The sequence below is a fragment of the Hippichthys cyanospilos genome, chromosome 1 (genome assembly GCF_059441005.1).
Source record: "Hippichthys cyanospilos isolate Australia breed blue-spotted pipefish chromosome 1, RoL_Hcya_1.0, whole genome shotgun sequence".
In the NCBI taxonomy this organism is placed as follows: domain Eukaryota; kingdom Metazoa; phylum Chordata; class Actinopteri; order Syngnathiformes; family Syngnathidae; genus Hippichthys; species Hippichthys cyanospilos.
Genome location: NC_142369.1, coordinates 35,765,348 through 35,792,038, shown reverse-complemented (window position 1 = coordinate 35,792,038; position 26,691 = coordinate 35,765,348). Strand labels below are relative to the sequence as shown.

Sequence of the window (26,691 nt, the reverse complement as noted above, 5' to 3'; positions counted from 1 at the left end):
CTGTTCAACTATTTTCTCATGCAGTTGTGGACAAAATGGTGAACCTCGTCTCATCCTTGCTTGTGAATGACTGAGCATGTTTGCGGAGGCTCCTTTTATACCCAATCATGGTACCAATCTGTTCCCAATTAGCCTGACCCACATGTGGGGTGTTCCAAATAGGTGTTTGAGGAGTTTTTCTCAGTTTTGTCAGTTTTTTTGCCACCTTTCCCAACTTCTACTGGACCTATTGCAGCCATGGAATTCAAAGTTAATTATTATTTGGCAAAAACAATTAAGTTTATCAGTTTGAACATTAAATATGTTGTCTTTGTAGTGTATTCAATTGAATGTGGGTTGAGAAGGATTTTCACATTGTTGTATTTTGTTTCATTTACATTTTACACAATTTCCCAACTTCAACTGAATCTGGTTTGTATTAATATTTTTGAATTTATAAACTTATTCTCCATATTCTGTTCTTTTCATTTCATATTATGTCTTTGGTTACGCTCCTTCAAGTGTTGTTTTAAGTTAGAGTTTTTAGCAGATTAGAATTCAGCTAACTTGTGTTGACAGCCTGTATGTAATCTGCCTGCTCCCGGAGGCGCTAGAGTATTCGCTTCAACAGTTGGGGCTTCTGCGCAAGTGCAGATGGATATGTGAACGGCCCATGTTAAATAGACAGCTGTAATAGCCAATTGAGTCATAAAATCGCCATCTAAAGGCCTCACGTTGAACATGACGTGAGTGGATGCTTACTGCAATAAGGCGGGTGCAATGCTCAGCAACCAAACTACTCGACGTTGGCTTTGGGCCGATTACAACCTTTGAAATTTGAAAAAAAAATGAAAAAAAGAAGGGTATATATATATATATATATATATATATATATATATATATATATATATATATATATATATATATATATATATATATATATATATATATATTTCTCTACTTGAAAATTCCATATGACACATTAGAGCTTTGAATAAGAAAAGAACTCATAACAGTATATTTTTTTAATGAATGCACATGTTGTTGGTATTTGCAGTTATAGTGGAAAAGTTACACGTCATTTTTTTCCAAATTTTGTAACTGCGTAATAACTAAGCTATTTATGAATATTGATTTTTCTTTCGACTCAAATTGTTCGGTGGCATCAAATCTATCCATACATATGTAGTTTTTTTAATTTTTTTATTCATAATTTGCCTAAGTCAAGCTTCGGGCAGCTCTTCTCGCAGTCAAGAAGCGCTCACGGCGGATGCAGCACGTGGAGGCTCGGCCTCCATCCCTCTGAGCTTTACCCCACTCTCCACCGACCGAATGCAAACAAAGTCCAACTAAACTCCAACCCTACCCTATCTGCTGGAAATAGTGTTTTGTTTTTTTTTCTCGATTGGTTCTGTTACGATGTCACAAAGAAATCAAAGGATTTTGCAAAACATGTAACATATTTGCTCAAGGCAGTGTGTAGCTATTAGCTAACATGTCACGGGTTCTGCTGGTAATGCCTTAAGTTTGCAAAGCATCGATTTCGAGACACCAAAGCACAGCTGGACACATGCACTAAGGTGCTTTTAAAAACTTCTTGGGACACCTGAGTGGATATATAGTATTATACATCTTAGCTCGAAGATAAAGAGAGCTCCTCAATGTGCTGCGGTGCTTTTAAAAAAAACTTTTGGGAACACCGGAGTGGGTCCGCGGTACATCTCAGTATGAAGGGACCAAAGACAGCTCCAAAATAAAGAGGGAAAGGAAGAAAATTCAGGACATATTGAAAACACCAATCGATTGTGACCGCCGTTTGTTTTGGTCAGAGATAGCATTTTCTTTCTTTGTTTCATTTTTAATGTTTTTGTTATTTTATTTCATTCACATTCAATTAATAGTTATTCATAGTACCAACCTTAAACTCTAAAACCTGATGATGCCCCTGGCTTTGCGCTTGCTATAACCATGCAGTTTTGTAGGTCACAATTTTGCATAAGTTTGTCTAATTTACATGTTAGTTCAAAGGAACATGTTCACGTCTTTGATTGCTTGATCAAACGATATTTGGCATTTCATGCAAAATCAATGATCGACTTAATTTGCACTGACCAATGAATGATATAGATATGTTCTGAAATTATTATGTTGTATGAGGGTTTTAAGTGGCAACATTACAGCTTTCATTTACTCAAGTGTCCATTTTATAGTAGTTATATAAATATTTGGTGTAGCAACTGTACAGTATAAACACATTTTTCTTGAATCTCTATAAACAGTATACTAATATACGCAGTAAATAAACACTATTATCTAGCCATATTGCCCCACCTTGTGACTAGATTATTGATCAGGTTTTCCATTGTTTATTTTTAAACTTTTTGATCTGTGATCGACCCCAAAAATCCTGATCGTGCAAGGTCTAGTTAAATGACTCATACTCTGTCAGCTGCACTTTGTTTTGATTGAATGGTTTTGGTCGTTTTCAACACTACCATGCCCAACTAGTGTACATGAACTTTGCATTTAGATTTAGCCCATAAAAGAAAATGAGTATGTTGGGAACAAAGTTGGAAAACAACTGTCCTGTTCTGTCTTGCCCTCTCTCCACTCAATTGATGCTGCTCCAGTCTATAGCATGCAGCTGAGATGTGTGTTTCCACACCATGAGAAGGTGCCTCCGCCAAATCAACAAAATACATGTAGAATGATGAGGTGATCTTATATGCAACCATGAGTATCCTTCTGAGGGTCTAGAATTGATCCACTGTTCCATGGCCGGGACGAAAACCAAATTGCTACTCTAACTCTGAATCTGAGGTTCGACTCCTTTTGGAACAATGCTCCTTTCCAGCACCGCTGAATATACCCCCTGGAGGCTGAGTAGTGCGATCCTTTTATAGTTGAAACACCCTCTTGCACTTACTTTAAAAAAAAAGAGAACACCACCCCAGTCTCCCACCTGGAGGCACAGCTCTTTATGTCCACGCAAAATTGTAGGTGTGTCGATCAGGACAGCCCCACAACATCCAGAGCCTTTAAGAATTCTGTGCTGATTTTTCTGTTCAGCTCTCGGCAGAGGTGGATGATTTTTATTTTTGCTCTGCTAGACTCCAACTCTATATCTTCCTGCTTTGTGCTGTCTGCTATTATTATTTTAGCTTCATGCAATAGTCTTCTTCCAAAATCCAACCATGGAATTGTTCAGCTGGGCTCTTGACTATTGATGGACATTTTCTCAACGAGAAGAGCAGGCACGGAGAGGTTTCGTGCCCTGGAATATTTGCCACTGGATACAGCGTTGATGATGGTGTGTCTGTTTATCCCGTCGATCTCCGCATGTGAGGCGGACATGCTATCCAGTCTTCCATCGTGCCAACCAGTGGTTAAAAATTCCAGAGGAAAAAAAAAATGCAACTTCACTCGCATACGATTCAGATTTTTGGGTCCACAATCGATTCAGAAACGAATTTTGATTCAAATTGGTTGAACTGACAATGATTTTTGCTTTAATCGAATGATTTGCAAAGAATCGTCATGATCTACCCCAGTCTGCTTATTATTACTGTTGTTACCTGTTTAATTTGTTAATTTTTTTGTTTTCATTTTCAGGATGCCATGGAACAGTACACCAAACTGAAAAATCTGAAGCAAGTATGTCATTGTCAAGTGTCATGTGTGCCCTTTTTGTGTTTAACTTGACAATGTTTCAGATTTTGTTTTGCCTTTCTTTTCATTTTAGTCTCACAATTACCAGATCAATAGGAGCCGCTGCAAATATCTCAGGTTCAAGCTGTCCCACATCAAAAGGATGATAAGTGACTATGATCATCGACCTTGAATTTTGCCTTATGCGGGCAAAGGCGCAAAACAGAAGCACCTCTCAAATCATTTTTAATTTTTTCATGACTAATCACAAGCCTGTACATTTTTTTTCTTTTAAATATATACTTTAGAATTAATATTGGGGATTTGCAGGGCATTTCTTGCCTTTTTTTAATTCATCAACTATGAAGAGTAATAACATGCAACTTTTTCATATGTAGAGTACATAAATTATAGGCTTATTTTATTTCAAGTCGAAATGAAGGAATAATACCTTTCCTTTAAAGCATTTTAGATATCTTTTGTTAAAAAAAAACACTTTAAATATGGCAAATAGTGTACTCATTAAAGCATTTAAAATCATTGACCAGTTTTTGATTTACATTTGTACATTGCTTTTTGATTCTAATTTTCAGTGTAACTGAAATAAAATGTCACTATAGGTCTTGTGTTCTTTGTCACACATTTGGATATTTAATCAAAATACATACCTCTAAACTTAATGTTTGTTACTTACTCGTTTATTGTATTGGATACTCCTGGAAAGTGGTATAGTGGAGGGTATACCCACTTAATTTAGAGTAAGCATAGCGTATACCCACTTCTAAACTCCCCCGATGTGCACCTTTCAGGAATATCCAACTGCCCGATGGCATCATCTGGTTCGAGCCCCGGTTCGGGAAAATCGCATTTCATGTTTACAGTTGTTTTTTCTCTTCTGCTTTTACTTCGGATCATCCCCACTTTTTTATGATTCAAACATTTGTTTTTTTTTTCAGTTTTCAACTTTGTGTTATTCATATTTTTTCACACATTCACATCATTCCACAGTTCAACTTTTTTCAATTTTTCAACTTTGTATTATTCATATTTCTTCACATTAACATTATACCGCAGTTCAACTTTCAGCTACAATTCAAGTTTTTCTACCGTGAAAAATGGCCTAATGTTAAGTGAATGGTGTGATTCAAAAACATGCAGGATACAAGCCCTCGAGGACTGGAGTTTGACACCTATAGTTTAGTTACACAAAGTACACCATTTCCCATGATGCCATTGGGCGGCCATCTTAGACCACTGAAGACTCCAACTCCCATCTGCCCTCATGGGCGGCCATCTTGGATATTTTATCAGCCATCTCATTACCTCTCACTACTGCTTCCACCTAGTACAGCATCTGGCTTGGTTAACTCAGCTTGATTCATACATTCAGTTTTTTTCAGTTTTTCAATTTTGTATTATTCATATTTAAAGCAGTAAAAAAAAAACTAAAAAAGTTTGATTAGGGATCATTTTTAAACTCCTGATAATAAGCTAATCATTTGAATGAGGTGGATTGTGGATTGATGTGAATCAGTGAAGAAATGTGAATAATACAAAGTTGAAAAACTTTGTATTTTCTCTTCTGCTTTTACTTCGGATCATCCACACTTTTTCATGATTCAAACATTCGTTTTTTTTTCAGTTTCTCAGTTTTTCAACTTTGTAGAATTCATAATTTTTCACAGATTCACATCATTCTACAGTTCAACTTTTTTCAGTTTTTCATTCATCTTCAAATTCCACAGTTCAACATTTTTTCACTTTTTCAACTTTGTATTCATATTTCTTCACAGATTCATACCTTTCAGTCGTTCCACGTAATTCCACTTTTCAACTCCCAAACCGTCAACGGTTTCACCTTCACACGCAATTTCTTCAGAAATTGCACATTTTCTAGTTATTGTGTGAAGGTGAAACCTTCACACTTATGTTTTTCTCCACCTTTATTATTATTATTTATTATTTTTATTATTCCGACCGTTTTTTAGGTTCGTTTTAACTCTTTCCCAGTTCATCCATTTCATTCCGTTCAAACTTCATATCATTCCACATATTCATGTTTAATGCGGGTCTATTTTTCAAGTTTCAACTTTTCATCGTTTTCCTACAATTTAAGTTTTTGTGCCGTAAAAATGGCCTAATGTTAAGTGATTGGAGCGTTCTTCCTACTTTCTTTTAAACCGTTCACGGTTTCGTCATTTCCCGTGTCACTGTGGCTCAGACGTTCCATTGACGTCTTATCACTTCAAGTTTGTGCGTTCGATCCCCTCTATGTCTTTTCACACATTCAGTGTTTTTTTTCAGTTAATTCCGTGTTTTCTTTTGGTTTCAACTCCTTCCCAGTTCATCCAATGCATGCCGTTCAAACTTCATATCATTCCACATATTCACGTGAAGTGCTTTTGTATTTTGCAAGGTTCAACTATACATCGTTTTCCTACAATTCACATTTTTTTATACTGTTCATATTTAAAGAATTTAGCCTTTTCAAACTGTTCTTACTTTCATTTCATCTTACTTTTCATTCCACAGTTGAACTTTTTTCAGTTTTTTAACTTTGTATTATTCGTAGTTCTTCACAGATTCACGTTCAAACATACGTCATTCTCTTTATTTAAAGCTTTCACAGTGTGGTCTGACACCGCCCCCCCGTGGCCCAGTGGTAGAGTTGTCATCTTCAACATGTCCGTGCCCCGGTTCGGGCAAATCGCGTTTCACGTTTCCAGTTGTTTTTTCTCTTCTGCTTTTACTTCGGATCATCCCCACTTTTTTATGATTCAAACATTTGTTTTTTTTTCAGTTTTCAACTTTGTGTTATTCATATTTTTTCACACATTCACATCATTCCACAGTTCAACTTTTTTCAATTTTTCAACTTTGTATTATTCATATTTCTTCACATTAACATTATACCACAGTTCAACTTTCAGCTACAATTCAAGTTTTTCTACCGTGAAAAATGGCCTAATGTTAAGTGAATGGTGTGATTCAAAAACATGCAGGATACAAGCCCTCGAGGACTGGAGTTTGACACCTATAGTTTAGTTACACAAAGTACACCATTTCCCATGATGCCATTGGGCGGCCATCTTAGACCACTGAAGACTCCAACTCCCATCTGCCCTCATGGGCGGCCATCTTGGATATTTTATCAGCCATCTCATTACCTCTCACTACTGCTTCCACCTAGTACAGCATCTGGCTTGGTTAACTCAGCTTGATTCATACATTCAGTTTTTTTCAGTTTTTCAATTTTGTATTATTCATATTTAAAGCAGTAAAAAAAAACTAAAAAAGTTTGATTAGGGATCATTTTTAAACTCCTGATAATGAGCTAATCATTTGAATGAGGTGGATTGTGGATTGATGTGAATCAGTGAAGAAATGTGAATAATACAAAGTTGAAAAACTTTGTATTTTTTCTTCTGCTTTTACTTCGGATCATCCACACTTTTTTATGATTCAAACATTCGGTTTTTTTTCAGTTTCTCAGTTTTTCAACTTTGTAGAATTCATAATTTTTGGTTTTTCGGCACCTTTCAACTCATTCCCAGTTTATTTAATTCACCCCGTTCCACTTTCATATTATTCCACTTATTCGGGAATGAGGGGTTTCCATTTTTCACATTCCAAATATTCACAGTTTTCTCAGAATTCCCGGTTTTCCACCCCAAAAAGTTCCATTGACTTACATTGGGTCATTTTTCGTTTCATTATTACAGCTTTCCCTTTTCATATTTTCAATATTTAACTCATACATCTCGTCTTAGGGATCCTTCCCGTCATTCCAGTAATTAATACATTTCAATATTTTCCCATAATTCCATATTTTTCCATCTTTAAATATCCATAATTCATTTCCAATGGGAGGGCTTCCCATTCATTCCCAATGGGAGATTCAACACTTCACATTTTGAGCTTTCCTTTTTCATATTCATAACATTTAACTCATTCATTCTGCCTTATGGCTCATTCCCATCATTCCTAGAGTTCATAATTATTCATATTTTCCCATAATTCCATATTTTTCACCTATTACAATTCATAATTCATTTCCAATGGCCGATTTAACATTTCTTATTTGAAGCTTCCCAATACCACATTCAAATCATTCAGCTAATGCATTTCACATTGTCATCATTACACATTATAACACATTCCAGTATTTCATAAATATATTAAAAATATTACCCATAATTCCTCATTCCCATTTTATTCAACAAAACTTTGTAACGTTCTATCTCGGCCATTCCTGCTCCGATTCCCACCGTTCCAACTTCAATTGATTCCATTCATCCCTGCCAATTCATTAGTGTATTCATTTACCTATTACCAGAATTCTAAATTTACCCACAATTCCACATACTGTACCTTTAATGAACCAATTCATTTTCAATGAGGTCATTCATTGTGTTGCCGTTTGGGCTTCATGGACTACTGTTGAGGTAGACAAAGTACTCCATTTCCCATGGGGTTGTCAGGTGTCCATCTTGGATACTTGCCAGCATACACTGAGACTCCATTTCCCATCAGCCCTGAGGGGCGGCCATCTTGGATATCTGATCAGACATCTCATGAGCGCTCAGCCCAACTTCCACCCAGGATGGCGGCCATCTTGGTTAACTCAGAACAATAAAAGCGACTCTCTCCAAATGTTGAACATCCAAACTATTAAATATAACCTCCCAAAATTCAGAATTTGAACTTTAAGTGTACTTTTTTCTCACTTTTTGAAATTTTGTGATATTTTATAAAGTTAAAAAACAGTTTTTTTTCACTTTAATGACGACAGGTGTTTGTCCGATTCTGGTCAATGTAGCATTTAACTGTTCATCTTGACCCTGCCTATGACCTCAGAGTGTCATTTACCCACAATGCATCTGTTTTGCATAAGTAATAGCCCCCTAAAACTCGCGAAAAATCAGATTTTTTATGTTTCCTCTTGTGATATCTCCATTTGCGTCCGACCTATACTCATCGTTCCAACTTTAGGTGTTTCCCATTATGGGTTAGATTGCCAAGAACACCCTTGCACCAAACATTTCAAGTTTTCCCCATTTTTTACCCATAATTCCTCAGTTAACTGTTCTTGCCAAAACATTGTAACCTTCTGTCTTTGCCATTCTTCATCCGATTCCCACGGTTCCAACTTTAATTGATTCTATCCATCCCGACCAATTCTTTGGTGTATACATTTACCTCTTACCAGAATTCTAAATTTTCCCACAATCAATCAATCAATCAATCAATCAAATTTTATTTATATAGCCCTAAATCACCGAAGTCTCAAAGGGCTTCACAGAATGAAAAGAGGTCGTACAGAGACATCTTTTCAGTATAGGGTACACAACAGCATCCGCTGTCAAAGCTTCCAGAAGGGGAAGGAAAAACTCAAAAACCCCAAATTTGGGGAAAATCAGAAACCTCCAGAAGGGACCACAGGTGGGAGGAGCCCCCTTCAAGGCCCACAGGTTGAAGTGGATGCTGCATGTACCAGACACAGAAACAACATAAATTACAGAAAACATATTGTACTATATATTGCAGTGATGTCTTGACAGCAGGCAAGGCCATTGGGCAGGAACCATCCCACATTCCAGCCAGGTGGACTGCAGACGGCCGAACTCCTAACCCGTGATGGTCGACCAACGCAGGACCCAATGGAGGCGGTCAAGTCAACCCTCACCATCTAGCTAGCCCCCTCTCGCAGCCGGAAGAGGGGGGCAGGAAAAAAGAAAAAAGAAGAAGGCTACAGACAGGCTAAATTAACTAAATGCTTTTGAATATAAATGTGTTTTTAGTCGGGATTTAAAGATTTCTACTGAGGTGGCTGCGCGAACTTCCATAGGTAGGGCATTCCATAGTACCGGCGCGCGAATGGAAAATGCCCTTGATCCCACAGACTTCTTTTTAGCCCGTGGGGTCGATAGCAAACCGGCATTTTGCGATCGAAGTTGTCGGGGTGGAACATAAGGTGATACTAAGTCGACGAGATAGGAAGGAGCTAAACCGTGTAGAATTTTATAAGTAATTAACAGCACCTTAAAATCACATCTCACGTGTATTGGAAGCCAATGCAGGTCAGCTAGAATCGGAGTAATATGATCAAACTTTCTCATCCTTGTCAATAGTCTCGCTGCTGCATTCTGTACACACTGCAGGATTTTAATGTAGGACATGGGAAGTCCAGAAAACAAAATGTTGCAATAGTCTAGGCGCGACGTAACAAATGCATGAATTAATGTTTCTGCATCGCTAAGAGAAAGAATAGGGCGAATTTTAGCTATATTGCGGAGGTGAAAAAACGCCGTTCTTGTCATGTTATTAATATGTGTTCGAAAGGAGAGCGTGGAGTCAAATATCACGCCGAGATTTTTTGCAGAACTACTTTGGGAAATAATACAGTTTTCTAGGTTCAGCGTGGTATTCTTAAGCAAGTGCTGATGATGAGCAGGGCCAATAAATAACATCTCAGTTTTATTAGGGTTGAGAAGCAGAAAATTGGAAGACATCCATTGTTTAATCTCGGCAAGGCAAGCCTCCAGTTTACTGCACTTGCACGGATCCGTTATTTCTAAGGGCATATAGAGTTGGGTATCATCAGCATAGCAATGAAAACTAATAGCATGTTTGCGTATAATATCGCTGAGAGGAATCATGTAGATGTTGAACAGTAAGGGACCAAGTACTGACCCCTGCGGGACACCACATGAGACGGAGAAAGACTCAGAGATCGCATCACCATAAGAAACACTATGCGTCCTTCCCAGGATGTAAGAGCTGAACCAAGAAAGTGCTGATCCCGAGATACCAACACATGATCTAAGACGTTCTATGAGAATATGATGATCAATAGTGTCAAATGCGGCACTAAGATCAAGCAGTAACAATACTGATGAGACGTTGGAATCCAAGGCTAATAGAAGATCATTCGTCACTTTTACTAGGGCTGTCTCAGTTGAGTGGTTGGCCCTAAAACCTGACTGAAGGAGTTCAAATCTATTGTTGTCTATCATAAAATCGCTAAGCTGTTGTGTTACAACTTTCTCAAGAATTTTGGTGATAAACGGAAGGTATGACACTGGCCTATAGTTAGAGAGATCTTCAGGATCTAGGTGAGGTTTCTTAAGTAATGGTTGAATGACAGCCGTCTTAAAAGTCTCAGGTACAATGCCAGAGGAGAGTGACAGGTTGATAATATTCAAGACAGATGACCCTAAGACCGGGAATAAATCTTTGACGAGTTTGCCTGGAAGCGGGTCGAGCATGCAGGACGTCGGCTTTGCTGCATTAACTAGTTGTGTAAGACACTCCAGGGATACTAAATCAAACTGGGACAGGGTAGCCAGACTTTCATGAACCTGATTGTCCGAACTAGCATCAACACTCATAGTCGAGGTGGTGAGCGACGCTGCCTTTTTTATTTCTTCCCTTATTAGCTGAATCCGCTGAGTAAAGAATTGCATGAAATCGTGTGCTGAATGGAGAGAATTATGATTAACCTGCTGCTGCTGTGTTAGCTGCGCTACCGTCTCAAATAAATACTTTGGGTTGTTTTTATTAAGACTAATCATTTTGGAAAAGTGATTGGTTTTTGCTTACCTAAGAGCCTCTTTTTATTTCAGCAAGCTATCGCACCAGGCCTGACGGAAAACCTCGAGTTTAGTTGTTCGCCATTTACGCTCAAGTTGTCTACTTAACAATTTACACATACGCGTTTCCTCTGTAAACCACGGAGTGTGCCGCTTCGGACGAGTTTTAAGTTTCAGCGGCGCAATAGAGTTAAGGGAATTTAAAAGAACCGAATTAAAATCATTCGTGAGCTTATCGACTGAGCCAGTGAAAGACGGAAAGGCAGCTGTTGCGGAAGGCAGTAATTCAGAAAGTACAGCAGTGGTTAAAGAATTAATATCACGGCTCTTAAAGCCTTGGTTGTGGACAACAAGACCACACTGAGCTAGGACTTCAAATGTTATAAGATAATGATCAGACATAACGTTAGAATGCGGCCGAATTGTGACGTTTGAGGCAGTTAGGCCATGGGTTAGCACTAAGTCTAAGATATTACCATTCTGGTGTGTTGCTGCTTTTATTATTTGTGTAAAACCAAATGCATCGATTATTGCTTGAAAAGCTACAGTAAGTGGCTCTAGTGGGGAGTTCATATGAATATTGAAGTCACCCATAATTAATATATTATCTGTGTGAGTTATTAAGTCAGCCATAAGTTCAGGGAATTCATCTAAGAATCCAGAGTATGGGCCAGGAGGACGGTAAATAACTACCACACAGAATGGTGGTGAGGAGCTCGATCGCATAACGAGAGCCTCAAATGTCTTGAAAGTGTGACTCGTGCTCGTGCTAAGCCTAAAATCAGATTCTGAAATTAGGGCGACACCCCCCCCCCTTTTTTACAAGGACGGGCAACATGTGAGCCCACAAAGTTTGCGGGTGAGGCCTCATTTAATGGTAGGAATTCATTTGGTTTTAGCCAGGTTTCGCAGAGACCAAGCACGTTAAGATTTTGATCTGTAATAAGATCGTTTAGAAGAAGGGCTTTTGAAGGGAGTGACCTAATATTTATAAAGCCGAATTTAAACTGGGACATTTTTCCCAGACTATTCTGAGTCCTCGTGTTGGTAGTACTAATACCAACAAGATTTTTATGGCTGGGGCTTGCTCTGTATTTTGAGTAATTAAAACCTCTTCGCAATGTTAGTAAAGTAGGAATTCGATTGTTGACGACTACAGCGCGCGTATCGATGCTAATATTCCGCCTAGGCACTTTGTCACTAGTCTTACTGATTAGAGAGGCAGGGCTCTTTTCCTTAATCCACACCACCTCAGCAGAAGTCTTATCATTAGGGCATTCAGCATTAGGTATTGAAACAGTGTGTGGATTGCAGTGACCTAGACTAAGTATGCTATGTGTGTTGTAACAGTCCAGCCTAGTGCCGGTTAACTCTAGCCTTAACGACTCCACACCCGTTCTAGCAGGCTCGCTACTCGCCTGCGACCCGACATGCTCTAATGTGGGAAGTCATGGAAGGCTCAAACAGTAATCTATGTTTCTAGAAAGAGTAATGGCGCCTTTCCAGTTAGGGTGAAGGCCATCCATTCTCAGCAGGTCGGGCCGGCCCCAGAAAGAGGGCCAATTATCTACAAACTGGAAACCCTGCTCTTTACAGAAACACAATTCAACATACTGTACCTTTAATGAACCAAGTCATTTTCAATGAGGTAATTCATTGTGTGGGCGTTTGGGCTGCACGAACTACTGTTTAGGTAGACAAAGTGCTCCATTTCCCATGGGGTCGTCAGGTGGCCATCTTGGACACTTGACTACATACACTGAGACTCCATTTCCCATCAACCCTCAGGGGCAGCCATCTTGGATATCTGATCAGACATCTCATTCAGTTTTTCCCTTGTATCTTTGCCATTCTTCATCCGATTCCTACCGTTCCAACTTTAATCAATTCCCCCAATGCCCGCCCATCCATTTTAACCCACAATTCAAAAATTACCCACAATTCCACCTTTTTCAGTTTTTCCCTTATATCTTTGCCATTCTTCATCCAATTCCGACCGTTCCAACTTTATTCAATTCCCCTAACGCCCGCCAATGCATTTTTACCTACAATTCAAAAATTACCCACAATTCCACTCTTTCAGTTTTTTCCTTATATCTTTGCCATTCTTCATTCGATTCCGACCGTTCCAACTTTATTCGATTCCCCCAAGTCCCGCCATTCCATGGTGATAACCGCTTTCTTCCCAGAATTCAAAAATTACCCACAATTCCACTTTTTCAGTTTTTCCCTTGTATTTTTGCCATTCCTGCTGCGATTTTCTTCGTTCCAACTTTAATCGATTCCCCCAATGCCCGCCAATGCATTTTTACCCACAATTCAAAAATTACCCACAATTCCACTTTTTCAGTTTTTTCCTTTTATCTTTGCCATTCTTCACTCGATTCCAACCGTTCCAACTTTAATCGATTCCTCCAAGTCCCGCCATTCCACGGTGGTATAAGCTTTCTTCCCAGAGTTCAAAAATTACCCACAATTCCACTTTTTCAGTTTTTCCCTTGTAACTTTGCCATTCCTGCTGCGATTTTCACCGTTCCAACTGTCATGTGATGAGGGCAATGGCGACACATAGTGGTGAACGCAGGTAGTGCAGCGATGTGATGGAATAATGCGCCATGTTGATGTAACATTGAGCCAAATCGATGTAAAATTACCATGTAAATTATTGGCTTAAGATACCAGTCAGAATTGACCTCGACTGGAATAAAACAAATAAATGAATATAATATAAATATAAATATATTATAAATAAATATATTATAAACAGCAGACACCAAATCATCTCTGAAGACAACCAACATTAAAGAAGTCCATGAAGTCAACTCACAATGAAGACACATTGTGAGGCCATAAGATCAAAGCAAGCTTTTAGCAATAAGTCATGCTCAATATTACTCTGTAACTGCCATTGGAAAAAGTGTCAATTGATCACAAATGTTAAGACCTATGTTCATGTTTATTCTGTAAATGTGCACATATGATATGTTATTGCCTTTTTTAGCCTGATTTGAAATATGCAATTTGTTATTACCATTTTAAACTGTATCTTTGATCAAGATACAGCTGAATCATATTGGAATGTTCGTGTGTTCAAGTGGAAAGTTACTAAACGGCCAGCACAGACACTGAGCTGCCAGGTCAGCATACCAAAAGAGGAACAAATGCCCATGTATGCTTATTCTTGGTGGAAAGGCTGCTGCCTGGCCTTGAGTTGATATTAGTCATGTCCGATCGTTCGATTAAAAGTGCTCAAAGTGTCACAGTGACACTTTCACTTCCTCCATTTAAGGCTAAGATCGTTCAAAGTCCTCCATTTAAGGCTAAGATCGTTCAAAGTATGTTCCATTACACGTACATCGAGTCATGGGATTGAGGTCCTATAAAAAGGCCAACACCCAAAACTCGTAGCTTCCTTTTTTGCCTTTGCCTGCCAAAAGCGTGAGGACCCTCTCCAGGCTTCGGGTGTAAAACACCAAGTCGGAGTAGGACTCTGTCACTCTCTGAATTGGACACTTTTTAAATTCTTGCGACGTTGTTAGCCTTCGGAGGATTTCAAGCAGCAAACCGGTAAGGAAGTCATTCTAAATTCTAAATCCATCCGATAGCCCAACTAATAATGTCATTAATTCGCAATGTAGGAGAATTGAAACTGATCACGTTGATTCCCTTCCAAAATTGGTATTAGACTTTTTAGAAACTTTCCACTCCTTTCATTATGTTTTAAATTCTTTATTTCATTATACTTGTTTTTGTGCATGGTTTTTCATAGCCTTGGACGAAGTTTTATCTTAATCATTTATTAGCTGAAAGACAAAATGTATTGAATGTGTTTTTGTGTTTTATGTATTAAGAGGGCATGGTAGGCCCAGCCATGTACTTTTTGATACTGTGAATAATTATTTGCTTTGCTTTCGCTAAATAAATACTTCAAAATTTCATCCTTTATTCTATCTCTGTCATTTTTATAGACCAAAATTAGAGAACCTCCTAGTCTTTTGTAAGTGAAATAATGATATTGCCTTTACATCGGCAGTGCCATTCTTGATTAAAGTTTAGTTACTCAGAGTTGGTTGAAGTTAAAACAAACGTACCCGAGTGGTCGTATAAGACTGCTAAACCCTATTCTGGTCTTAACAAGTGTAAATGATCTTTTAGAGTGAGGAGCAGCCATATATAATTTGCGTGTTTTTTCTACCTTCTCGTCTCAACGGTTACTCGACGAGTCGGCGGATTAAAGTAAGATGGGTAGACGCTTAAAAACTTAAAGGCTGTGAGCACCAGAACGTATCCTCCTCGACACCGGCTTACGCAGATGTCCGTCGCCTGGCGATACAGCGTTAGAGCTGTGCTGGACTAACGGGACGTCTTAACCCTTTACACGGAGAGTCGGTCAGGACTGTTAGTTGTCCTCAGATAGCTGACAGGACTGCGGTAAGAGCAGATCAGTCATGTGGCACCCCAGATGGGACCCGATTAACAGATATTGCGTAAAAACGAGTATTTGAATCCACGGTTCCGAAAAATAGAAGTCGGTTTTATAGACGTTTTCTTCCCAAAACGTTGCGAGCGCGACTTAACCTTGAATAATTTCATGACTGAAAGCTTAAATTGATACAGGATAGTATCTTTAAGGAATAGCCCGTCCTAGAAAAGAACTTTTCAAAGCGAAACTAGTGCGGTCTTGCGGCGAAAAGAATAAGACTGTCTTGTATCAAAGTGAGACAACGGCGACCAGTTTCCTCATTGTGTATGTGCCTAGTGTGGCTGATGTGCCTAGTGTGGCTGAAATGCGCTGCCAATTGCTGCTTTGGTGCGCAGTAAAATTAATGTTAATGTATTTAGCCGAAAGAGCGGCTGAAAATGCTATAGTCAGAGGAACTGTGTCATGGGATTGCGTAATCTATCGATTGGCAGAAGAAAAAGAGAAAACTGGAAGTCAGAAGAACTCAAAGAGTTTTAGACCAAAGCTTCCCTTTTTTTGATTTTTTTGGGTTCCTAGATGAGAACAGCAATCATCCGAGGAACAAGATTTTTAATGAACACTTGTTGCAGTGGTTGGCAATACTCTGTTGAATACAGACTTCCAGGAATTGCAAGCCTACACGGGACCAGTTGGTCCCTTGGGTTCTATTGCCTGTGGATCCTAGTGACTTGCAGCGTGGAATTCGCCTACCAGCGTGCACAAGTAAAGGTGACTTTTGAATGAAGACACTCTAGAACCATCGACAAGAAAACATCCCACCGTTGAAGACATCCAACGAAGAGACGACGAGCTTAAGTTGGAAGTCTTGGAAAAGTTTGAAGCAACGCTATAGAAAGTGAAGCTGAGTAACCAGAAACTGTAGTACGTCCCTGCCCCAAGGCGCAAAGGGGAGGCTTCGGAAAACGACAGTTTCACTCCTACAACATAAGAAGAAGTTGCTAGGGAAGACAATGGCCACTAGCAGCAAGACGACAGAAAACCGTCTATTCTCCCTTGAAGAGGGAGCCATGAAAGAGGCACCAACACCTCAAGACTTTGGACAACATGACCTACCAGTACAGCTTGTGCTGTACGGAGGGGGCTTGCAGTATTGGCCCCAAGAAGAAAAGAGAACACTCGAACTGTTGAATCCATCCACCAAACCAGAAGACCTGGACAAAAAAGTGGAAGAAGCCGTCAGAACAAGCGGAATCTTCTACACCCAGCTCACTGGCGTTGGAGGCCAGCTGATCCTAGTGACAGGACACCCCACAGTGAAGTATTCCAAGGACGAAGCCGAGGGGTGGCTCAAATGGTGGATTGGAATGCTGGAAAAATACAATGTGATAACATTATCAAGCACTGCGCAAGTCTGGGACGCCGTAGTGAAGATGTTGGCCGCTGAAGCAAGAATTTCCAGTGAGCTGATCGGCCCAAAAGAGACGAAAGCGTCACCCCGTTACACCGAGCATCAGAAGTTCTACAACAAGATAGCTCAAATAGTTCAGAAGAAAAAAGGAAAAGTCGCACCCCTGTCCGAAAGAAACGACTCGGACATGGAAATCACAAATCTTGATCAGGAGGAAGATCAAGACCAGGTGGTGACAGGCACCGAAGGAAGTTCCCGAGAACCTCCCAAGAGACAGAGCTACTTATCACAATTCAGCCCTCTCGTGAGGACAGAATCTCTGCCACCTATACCGTCTTCCAAGAGAACCTACATGGGAAACGGAATCACCCTGTACCAGTACTATGGTAGTATCTGGGACATAGTAGGGGATGCCCTCATCATGATCACGGATGAGACCCTATTCCCTTATGACAAGAAATTCCGAACGGAATTGTTAAGTGAAGGGGCAGAAGATTACAGAAGAGAAAGAATAGACTTCCTGGACCAAGACACCGGAGATCGCTTCATCGTGTTGAGCGGCGGAGCCTCCAATCATTATCTTTTGGTACATGTTCGCTTCCCGAAGTGGGGAATCGAAGTGGAACAGAAAAACTACCTAGAGGAAATGGCCCAAAGCCTTGCCACTGCAGTAGACATGGCATTGGAAAGAGGAGCCAGAAGAGTAGCCATTGATGTAAATGGAATCAAGTCCGGACGGATGTCATGGAAAATTGCTGAAGACATCGCAGCCGGAGCCCTCAAGGTACATGTGTCTTCTTTGACTGCCAAAGAAAACGTAGAGTTTGTCATAGGGATATCTACGGGGCAGAAAAAAGAAAGAGAACAGGAAGCCATGAGAGTTAACTTGGAACAAGCTCTCAAGAAAGCTGAGCAACAGCTACAAGAAGCTCAACAACAGCAGGAAATGAGACAACCTGCGAGGCTGAAACCACCCAGCGTGGCTTCATCCATTTTGACCTCCACGCCAAGGAGTGTCACACCATCGCCTGTACCCACACCAAGAACCAAAACAGTACCTGTACGAAATGAAGAAGTAGAGATAGCAGATGAAGCAGAACGAATGGTTAACGTGAGCGGAGGAGCACCAACCCCCAGCGGGATACCTGCGACTCCAGGAAAAAATAGCTCGCCCCGAGAGGAGCAAGCAAAGAAGAAAAGACGTCAGACCACTGTGGTAACATTTGACCCTGCAGCCGCAACACCACCGGAGTCAACGGACTCCTATTGCCCTCTACCACCGCGAACCCCTCGTGTCGAAGTTTTAGAAGCACTAAGAGCAGCACCTCAGAGCGCAGACAACAACACTGACGACGAAGGCATGGCTGCGTTCCCTGAACCAGTACCAGAGGTCCCGCAGAGCGAGGAAGAAAACCTCAGCAATGATGAGAACGAAACATCCGAAGATGAGCGAGTGCCCGAAACAGCAGGCACTGACGGAGGGACTTCTGCTGAGGAAGAGGATCGACAGTCCGTAATATCATCGGCCTCCCCCGTAAGTACGGGGAGTCAGGCTCTGAAGGTGATTAGGGGAGCTACTCGCAAGGGCATTAAAAAGCCGCAGCCAATTTTGGACATCCACCGTGCGTCTGAACGAATGGCTAAAAATCCTGAGATAGGATGTCTCATGACCAAGGATGGGAGGAAGACTTTCATACCCGAAGTAGGACAAAGAGAGTACTTGCATCCCATGTTTTGGTTGGAAAGAAAAGAAGAAAAGGTGACCATAAATGTGAGGATCACCTACAGTGATGCCATGAATCTGCTGATACTGCCAACATACCACAATCTAGTGAGATGCACAGACCTAACCAAGAACTTCAGAGAGGGATTCGTGACTATCTTGTATGACGTAATGGGCAGAGTTTTGAAGCAGGCCGTTTATGATCATGCTAAAGCGGCGCTCAAAGCTTATGAAGAGTTGGATCAAGACGATGAGCCTACAACAACTGCTCCCGCACCGCTCGAAACAACACCACGAGTAGTGACTTTGTCAAAAAGAGGAATCAAGGCCACGGTTGACCAACCTGTCCAGAACGTGGGATATGGAATTGTGCACGAAAACCCTGAGAAGGACATGAAAGCCTTCAAGGCCCTGAAAACAATGGTTAGACCCAAGTACCAAAGAGAGACAACAAGAGAATACTTGTATGCAATATGGCCCCTGGTCCGAGATGCACCATGGGGAGAAGTGGCAAAGAAGATGTGGCTCCAATTCGTCACCGGAGATCCCGTCGGCCCGGAAGAAACTGCAGACGAGGTCTACAAAAGATGGGTGGATGACGAAGAGGAGGATGAAGATACCTACATCGACAGAGCCAAAGATCAACTGAAACAAGGGGTAACACTACTGAATGTGTGGTACAAGTTGAAACAAGTCATAACCCCTACTAGATATGTCAAAGTGTTAAGAAGAATTACAGAAGAAAGAGGAAGTGATACAACTTTCATAAGGATGGGTCTAGATGCAACTTTAAACAAAATTGAGGCGTCAATCAAGCAATGGGACCGGCTGGCCAAGCACTACAGTGAGAAGAGGAAGGCCTCGGCCACCCCTAATCGCTCGCGAGGGAATGAACAAACGCCAGCGCCGAGACCACAGCAACAACAACAACAACAACAACAAAAGCAAGCCTACAGTAAGCCTCAACAACAATCGAGATCGAACTACTCTAAGGATCGACAGCAGAAACCAGCTGAAGACCAAGGACAAAGTTCAAACAGCAACTTAAAGCAGGTCTACAAAAAGACAGGACCTGGAGCATATGTCTCAAAAGAAGAATATTTGAAAATGACACCAGAAGAAAAGAAGGCTCTCCATGAAGCTCGTAAAGAAGCGAGCTCTGGAGAGCCCCAGCAATGATGGCAGACGAGGCACGGGTCATTCTGTTGAAAGGTGCCTACCGAAGAGGAGACTGTCTCTATGCTGACATCGAGGGAGTACCCTACTTGGTGGACACAGGAGCACAGGTGTCGATGACCCGTAGAGCCTTAAAGCCACTAGGACACCTATCAGTAATAGTTGCAAATGGACGAAGAGAACAAATGAAATATGGAATATGGCTAGGAATTGTTTGGATCCTTGGCCCTTACAATTTATTGTCATTAAGAGATTTGGAAGAAATGCAAAGACCCAAAAACAAGCGACAATCAATGCAGAAGAGATTGAAAAGACTGAAGATGAAAGCAATACGAGTAGGTCCAACAGGAATTGCACCACCGCAAGAATGGTACAAGCCAGTGGACGTGCCCGCTGTAAGAGAACAACAAGTACAAGATAGCGATTTGTCGCCTGAAGGAAAAGAAAAATTGGCCAAGATCTTGGACAAAGCAGTTGTGGCACACTTCAAGAACGACTGCGGAGACCTTGGACCAAGGTATGTGCACACAATCGAAGGAGGAGTGCACCCACCAGTGAGACAGTACCCAATCAATCCGGGAGCTGTAGCAGAAATGGACACAATAGTGAGAGAACTATTGGCACTTGACATAATCAGAAGAGAAGAAAATCCCATCACAAACAGCCCAATACAAGCCGTGAAGAAACCAGATGCAGTTGGAGGAGGATGGAGGCCAGTGATCAACTTTAAGGCTCTCAATCGCCGGACAGTAGCGAATCGAGCCAGCCTCATCAACCCCCAAGCTTCACTGAAGACTCTGACAGTAAGAAAATACAAATCGTGCATTGACCTTGCAAATGGATTTTTCTCCATGAGACTAGCCAAAGCTTCGCAAGGAAAAACAGCCTTCACCCACAAAGGCAAAGCCTATGTGTGGCAAAGATTGCCACAAGGCTACAAGAATTCACCCAACGTGTTCCAGACAGCAGTTTTGGAAGTGCTGGATGGACTGGATGTCACAGTGTACATTGACGATGTGTTCATTGCCAGTGACACGGAAGAAGAACATCTGGACACGCTGCAAAAGGTGATTGAAAGAGTCTCAGTCGCAGGTCTCAAACTCAATCTGAAGAAATGCCAACTTGCAAGATTCCAAGTGGATTACTTGGGTTTTCAAGTGACTGAGGACCTGGGACTATCAGAAGGATATCGGAACAAGATTGAAGCAATCCAGCCACCGAAATCCGAGAATGACCTGCAGAAAATATTAGGATTGTGCAACTACGTCAGAGATCATGTTCCCTACTACCAGAAAAATGCACGACCGCTGTACGCCAAGCTGAGGAAAACAGCGGATGATCAGAAACTATGAACATTGGTTGAATGTGTCTCTCCCCTGGCTATGGGAGAAAAGACTTGACCTCTGGTATGAATATAGGACCACCCAAGGCTCTCACCATTTTTTCAAAACGCCTCAGAACATGTGGGTTCAGCGACTCCCAAACCCAGATGATCTGATGTCTGTACCACAAAATGATTTTGACAAAATTGATAAATGCGTAGCAGATAGAATCTACGACGCTCTGCACCAACAACAATGGTCTGTAGGGAACTCACCAAGGTGCCCCCTATACGAAGTTCAAAAGCTAATTTCGGTGCAATGGTTATATAATTGTTCTGGCCTAAAAACCAACAAAACTGTGAAGGGAATCTTACAGCAATGGAAAGAATTCCACACCAGAGATCTCACAAGAACATGGTGGGGTTTTTGGAAAACTGAAATGAAACAATATGTAATGCCTTGCCTAAATGTGTCGACCAACTACTGGGTCAAGTATCAGTATGTTGCAACTGTCTACTCCAAAGAACAGGACATTTGGCCCTCGTACACTCCGTACTTGTATGCCACTCCTAGACCTTGGAGGATGATTTGTAACAAAGAAAAGACTCAATGTTCAGTTACTTTGGCCCGACGACCTTGCAACACTTGGCCCCAGTGGAAAGATTATTGTCAAGAGAACTTTCCTGATGACGGTTCTACTGACGATGAAGGAGCCTTTTGGACAAAGCAGTCCGACGGGACATGGAAACGCAATCGACACGGAAATGAGACTTTCTGCCAGAAATGGATGAAAGACTACCAACTGTTCATCGCAAAACATCGGACTGCACCCACAAGGTACCGGCCTGATCAACCTCATCCCCTTCGCCAAATCATTGAAGGACACGCGCTCAGAAGGAGCCTGTGCTGGGGACAGGAAGTGATTGGCTACGACTGGGTGGGCCCGAATAAGATCTACAACAACGGGACTTGTCACTCCCCCGCTGAACACTGGCTGCAGTGTGGCAGCGGCACTGACCTCCATGATTGCGCATGGTACGAAGTGGTTGGCCTGGCCTTTGTCAAAACCACCAAGGCAGCCATTAGAACCAGCGTTGAGATTGTGGGGGAAGGGATGTCTGCTGTTGGAGATTGGATGGCTGAAGCAATTGGGGGACTGTGGAGATGGATTCTGCTGGCAATCGGAATCATCGCCGTTGCAGGATGTATCTACCTCATCACCAAGGGCGGAGTCCAGCGATTCATCTCACCGAGGGGACGACCCAAGACAACCTCCAATGACGCAAAAGCCAGCCCACGAAATGAAACCGCGCCCGAGGGGTGGAGCCAAACTGCCTATAAGAGCCGCGGCTCAGCGGCACGCTAGTCACTTGGTCTCTCGGGTCCAAGCTGAGCACTCAAAGGTGGAAAGGTAACCTTGCTGAACCATGGCAAACAATCTTAATGATACTACTTACGGACGACCTGGCACCGTCACTGAAGTAAGTAATGAAATTGAATTTTGGATAATTTTTGCTATTTGGATAGGATATAGCTGCACTGGATATTGGGATTGGCGACAATTTACTCGACCTTTAATTCTAATTGTTTCTATATCCAAAGTTTTGGTATTAAGGCTGCTGTTCCGTACTTACACGTATGGCATGGGCCTTTTTCTTGTGTACATGCATGGGCGAGTGAAAATCAACCTCAACACAGCTGTGGGGATAGCGGAAACTGTCCTGCTGCTCTGCTGGCTGGTGTTAGACGTTGTGTCTGCCTTTTTCTTCCCTCTAGTCTACGGGGCTACTATTCTTGAAGGTGTGCTAGCCATGGCTCTGGCTTTGTATGTTATGGGCCTGGTGACACGGCTTAAGTGCCGCACCAGCTCCAGCCAAGTCTGGGTTATACGCACAGTCAAGCTAGTACTATGGGGCATAGTATGGGGAATAATCTCCCTGTTGCTATGGCTTGGTATAGTTAGTCAATTGGTTTTAATTGCCTGGTTCTTTACTTATTCTGCATTTTTTACCCTTCCACCTCGGAATGCCAATCATGATGATAATTTGCCTAGACTTCATACATACACACCCCAAACACCCACATCACCAAGACGCACTCACACTGATCCACCACATGCACCCATACCACAACAGCACCCTTACACTGATACTCCACCGGCTATACCAAATTATACCGGACACAACCTTTCCAATTCTACTTCTTATGTTGCTAGAATCGCGCTCCCTAGTCCTCACCAGTCTCTGGAGATTATATCACCAGTGATTGCTGGACGACCTGGAGCTCCCGAATAATACAGTTCTTCTGTATCTCGGTCGAAGCGAGCGGCAAAAAAGGGCAACCAAAAAATGTACAAAAAAATTAAGGAAGCTCCTGCCGAATAGGAGCAATTCGGTTTTTTGATCTTGTGGTTATGAAAATTATAGGTGAGCCTCCCTTCCTGTCTCCTGTGCGGGACCGAACGAGTGTGCTTCGCCTGGGTCGTGGGGAAGTCCTTCATGGGTTCCTGTTGCTTCCCTCCACCCTACTGTTCGGGGCCAAACTGGTTCCTGCCTGATGGTGTCTATATCAGAAATGATGCATGTCTGCTCTCAGAGCTTCGGCTGTCCCTGGAAGGATTTACAGGGCTAATTTTCGGAGCCAAACTGGTTAAGATGACCCGAGGCAGTTCACGTTTGCCTCCATCTCTTGTCCGGGATGGAAGTACTGCGCTCGGTTATGTTCATTCTTTGACTCATTTAACTTGGCGTTTTCCTGATTCCAGTCGCTGTATTACCTCTCACCTTAACAGTGGTCTTTGTGTCGCTACAAGCCCTAGAAGGATGCCCAAGCCGAGTCCTCCGGTGGCTGACGCCGGGGTCCCTGAGTCGGCTCCCGCTGTTACCACTGAGGCCCCCTTGAGCATCCCAGTACAACCTAAGAGCCCGGTAATTGTACCGGTCTCGCCTATGTGGTCAGGAGCAACCTCCCTTCCGGCCCTGTCACCCCAGGTTCGCTCGCCCATGGTGTGCGATTGCGGAGACCTTAATGATGGGGATACCCATGGGGATTCGGAGGAGGACGTTGTGGATGATGATGACCAGGCTCCCCCCACTGATGCCCCTCCTCGAGCTGACTCGCCCCTGCTATCTCTGCATGCTGCATTGCATGTATCCACATTGGCTATGATGACTGACTTTCCGCAGTCATCCAACACTGGGGTTGAGGATCTGCTCGACGAGATTAGGCGGGAACATCAGTTGGACTACGACTTCTGAGGGTTCTCCGGGATGGCCATGCCAAGGCTGCCTGGTACTGAATCCAAGGAGGGGGTGTCATGTGATGAGGGCAATGGCGACACATAGTGGTGAACGCAGGTAGTGCAGCGATGTGATGGAATAATGCGCCATGTTGATGTAACATTGAGCCAAATCGATGTAAAATTACCATGTAAATTATTGGCTTAAGATACCAGTCAGAATTGACCTCGACTGGAATAAAACAAATAAATGAATAGAATATAAATATAAATATATTATAAATAAATATATTATAAACAGCAGACACCAAATCATCTCTGAAGACAACCAACATTAAAGAAGTCCATGAAGTCAACTCACAATGAAGACACATTGTGAGGCCATAAGATCAAAGCAAGCTTTTAGCAATAAGTCATGCTCAATATTACTCTGTAACTGCCATTGGAAAAAGTGTCAATTGATCACAAATGTTAAGACCTATGTTCATGTTTATTCTGTAAATGTGCACATATGATATGTTATTGCCTTTTTTAGCCTGATTTGAAATATGCAATTTGTTATTACCATTTTAAACTGTATCTTTGATCAAGATACAGCTGAATCATATTGGAATGTTCGTGTGTTCAAGTGGAAAGTTACTAAACGGCCAGCACAGACACTGAGCTGCCAGGTCAGCATACCAAAAGAGGAACAAATGCCCATGTATGCTTATTCTTGGTGGAAAGGCTGCTGCCTGGCCTTGAGTTGATATTAGTCATGTCCGATCGTTCGATTAAAAGTGCTCAAAGTGTCACAGTGACACTTTCACTTCCTCCATTTAAGGCTAAGATCGTTCAAAGTCCTCCATTTAAGGCTAAGATCGTTCAAAGTATGTTCCATTACGCGTACATCGAGTCATGGGATTGAGGTCCTATAAAAAGGCCAACACCCAAAACTCGTAGCTTCCTTTTTTGCCTTTGCCTGCCAAAAGCGTGAGGACCCTCTCCAGGCTTCGGGTGTAAAACACCAAGTCGGAGTAGGACTCTGTCACTCTCTGAATTGGACACTTTTTAAATTCTTGCGACGTTGTTAGCCTTCGGAGGATTTCAAGCAGCAAACCGGTAAGGAAGTCATTCTAAATTCTAAATCCATCCGATAGCCCAACTAATAATGTCATTAATTCGCAATGTAGGAGAATTGAAACTGATCACGTTGATTCCCTTCCAAAATTGGTATTAGACTTTTTAGAAACTTTCCACTCCTTTCATTATGTTTTAAATTCTTTATTTCATTATACTTGTTTTTGTGCATGGTTTTTCATAGCCTTGGACGAAGTTTTATCTTAATCATTTATTAGCTGAAAGACAAAATGTATTGAATGTGTTTTTGTGTTTTATGTATTAAGAGGGCATGGTAGGCCCAGCCATGTACTTTTTGATACTGTGAATAATTATTTGCTTTGCTTTCGCTAAATAAATACTTCAAAATTTCATCCTTTATTCTATCTCTGTCATTTTTATAGACCAAAATTAGAGAACCTCCTAGTCTTTTGTAAGTGAAATAATGATATTGCCTTTACATCGGCAGTGCCATTCTTGATTAAAGTTTAGTTACTCAGAGTTGGTTGAAGTTAAAACAAACGTACCCGAGTGGTCGTATAAGACTGCTAAACCCTATTCTGGTCTTAACAAGTGCAAATGATCTTTTAGAGTGAGGAGCAGCCATATATAATTTGCGTGTTTTTTCTACCTTCTCGTCTCAACGGTTACTCACCGAGTCGGCGGATTAAAGTAAGATGGGTAGACGCTTAAAAACTTAAAGGCTGTGAGCACCAGAACGTATCCTCCTCGACACCGGCTTACGCAGATGTCCGTCGCCTGGCGATACAGCGTTAGAGCTGTGCTGGACTAACGGGACGTCTTAACCCTTTACACGGAGAGTCGGTCAGGACTGTTAGTTGTCCTCAGATAGCTGACAGGACTGCGGTAAGAGCAGATCAGTCACAACTTTAATCGATTCTCCCAATGCCCGCCCATCCATTTTTACCCACAATTCAAAAATTACCCACAATTCCACTTTTTCTGTTTTTCCCTTTATATCTTTGCCGTTCTTCATCCAATTCCGACCGTTCCAATTTTAATCAATTCCCCCAATGCCCGCCAATGCATTTTTACCCACAATTCAAAAATCACCCACAATTCC

General features: G+C 41.7%; 2 protein-coding genes across 3 annotated transcripts in view; both read left to right on the top strand.

Annotated features, from left to right (window-relative positions):
- oclnb (occludin b) overlaps positions 1–4,247 on the top strand; it is a 30,371-nt gene extending 26,124 nt beyond the window's left edge. For both annotated transcript variants that reach the window (XM_088419879.1, XM_088419871.1), the window contains 2 exons: positions 3,592–3,633; positions 3,722–4,247. In XM_088419879.1, coding sequence (XP_088276005.1) covers positions 3,592–3,633; positions 3,722–3,820 — 141 coding nt within the window. In that variant the 3' untranslated portion in view covers positions 3,821–4,247. The remainder of the gene's footprint in view (positions 1–3,591; positions 3,634–3,721) is intronic.
- Positions 4,248–21,367: 17,120 nt separating this feature from the next.
- Positions 21,368–25,988, top strand: LOC148430237 (uncharacterized). Its single transcript, XM_088418451.1, has one exon. The coding sequence runs from the start codon at positions 21,411–21,413 to the stop codon at positions 22,635–22,637; it is 1,227 nt and encodes a 408-aa protein (XP_088274577.1). The 5' UTR covers positions 21,368–21,410; the 3' UTR covers positions 22,638–25,988.
- Positions 25,989–26,691: the final 703 nt, after the last annotated feature.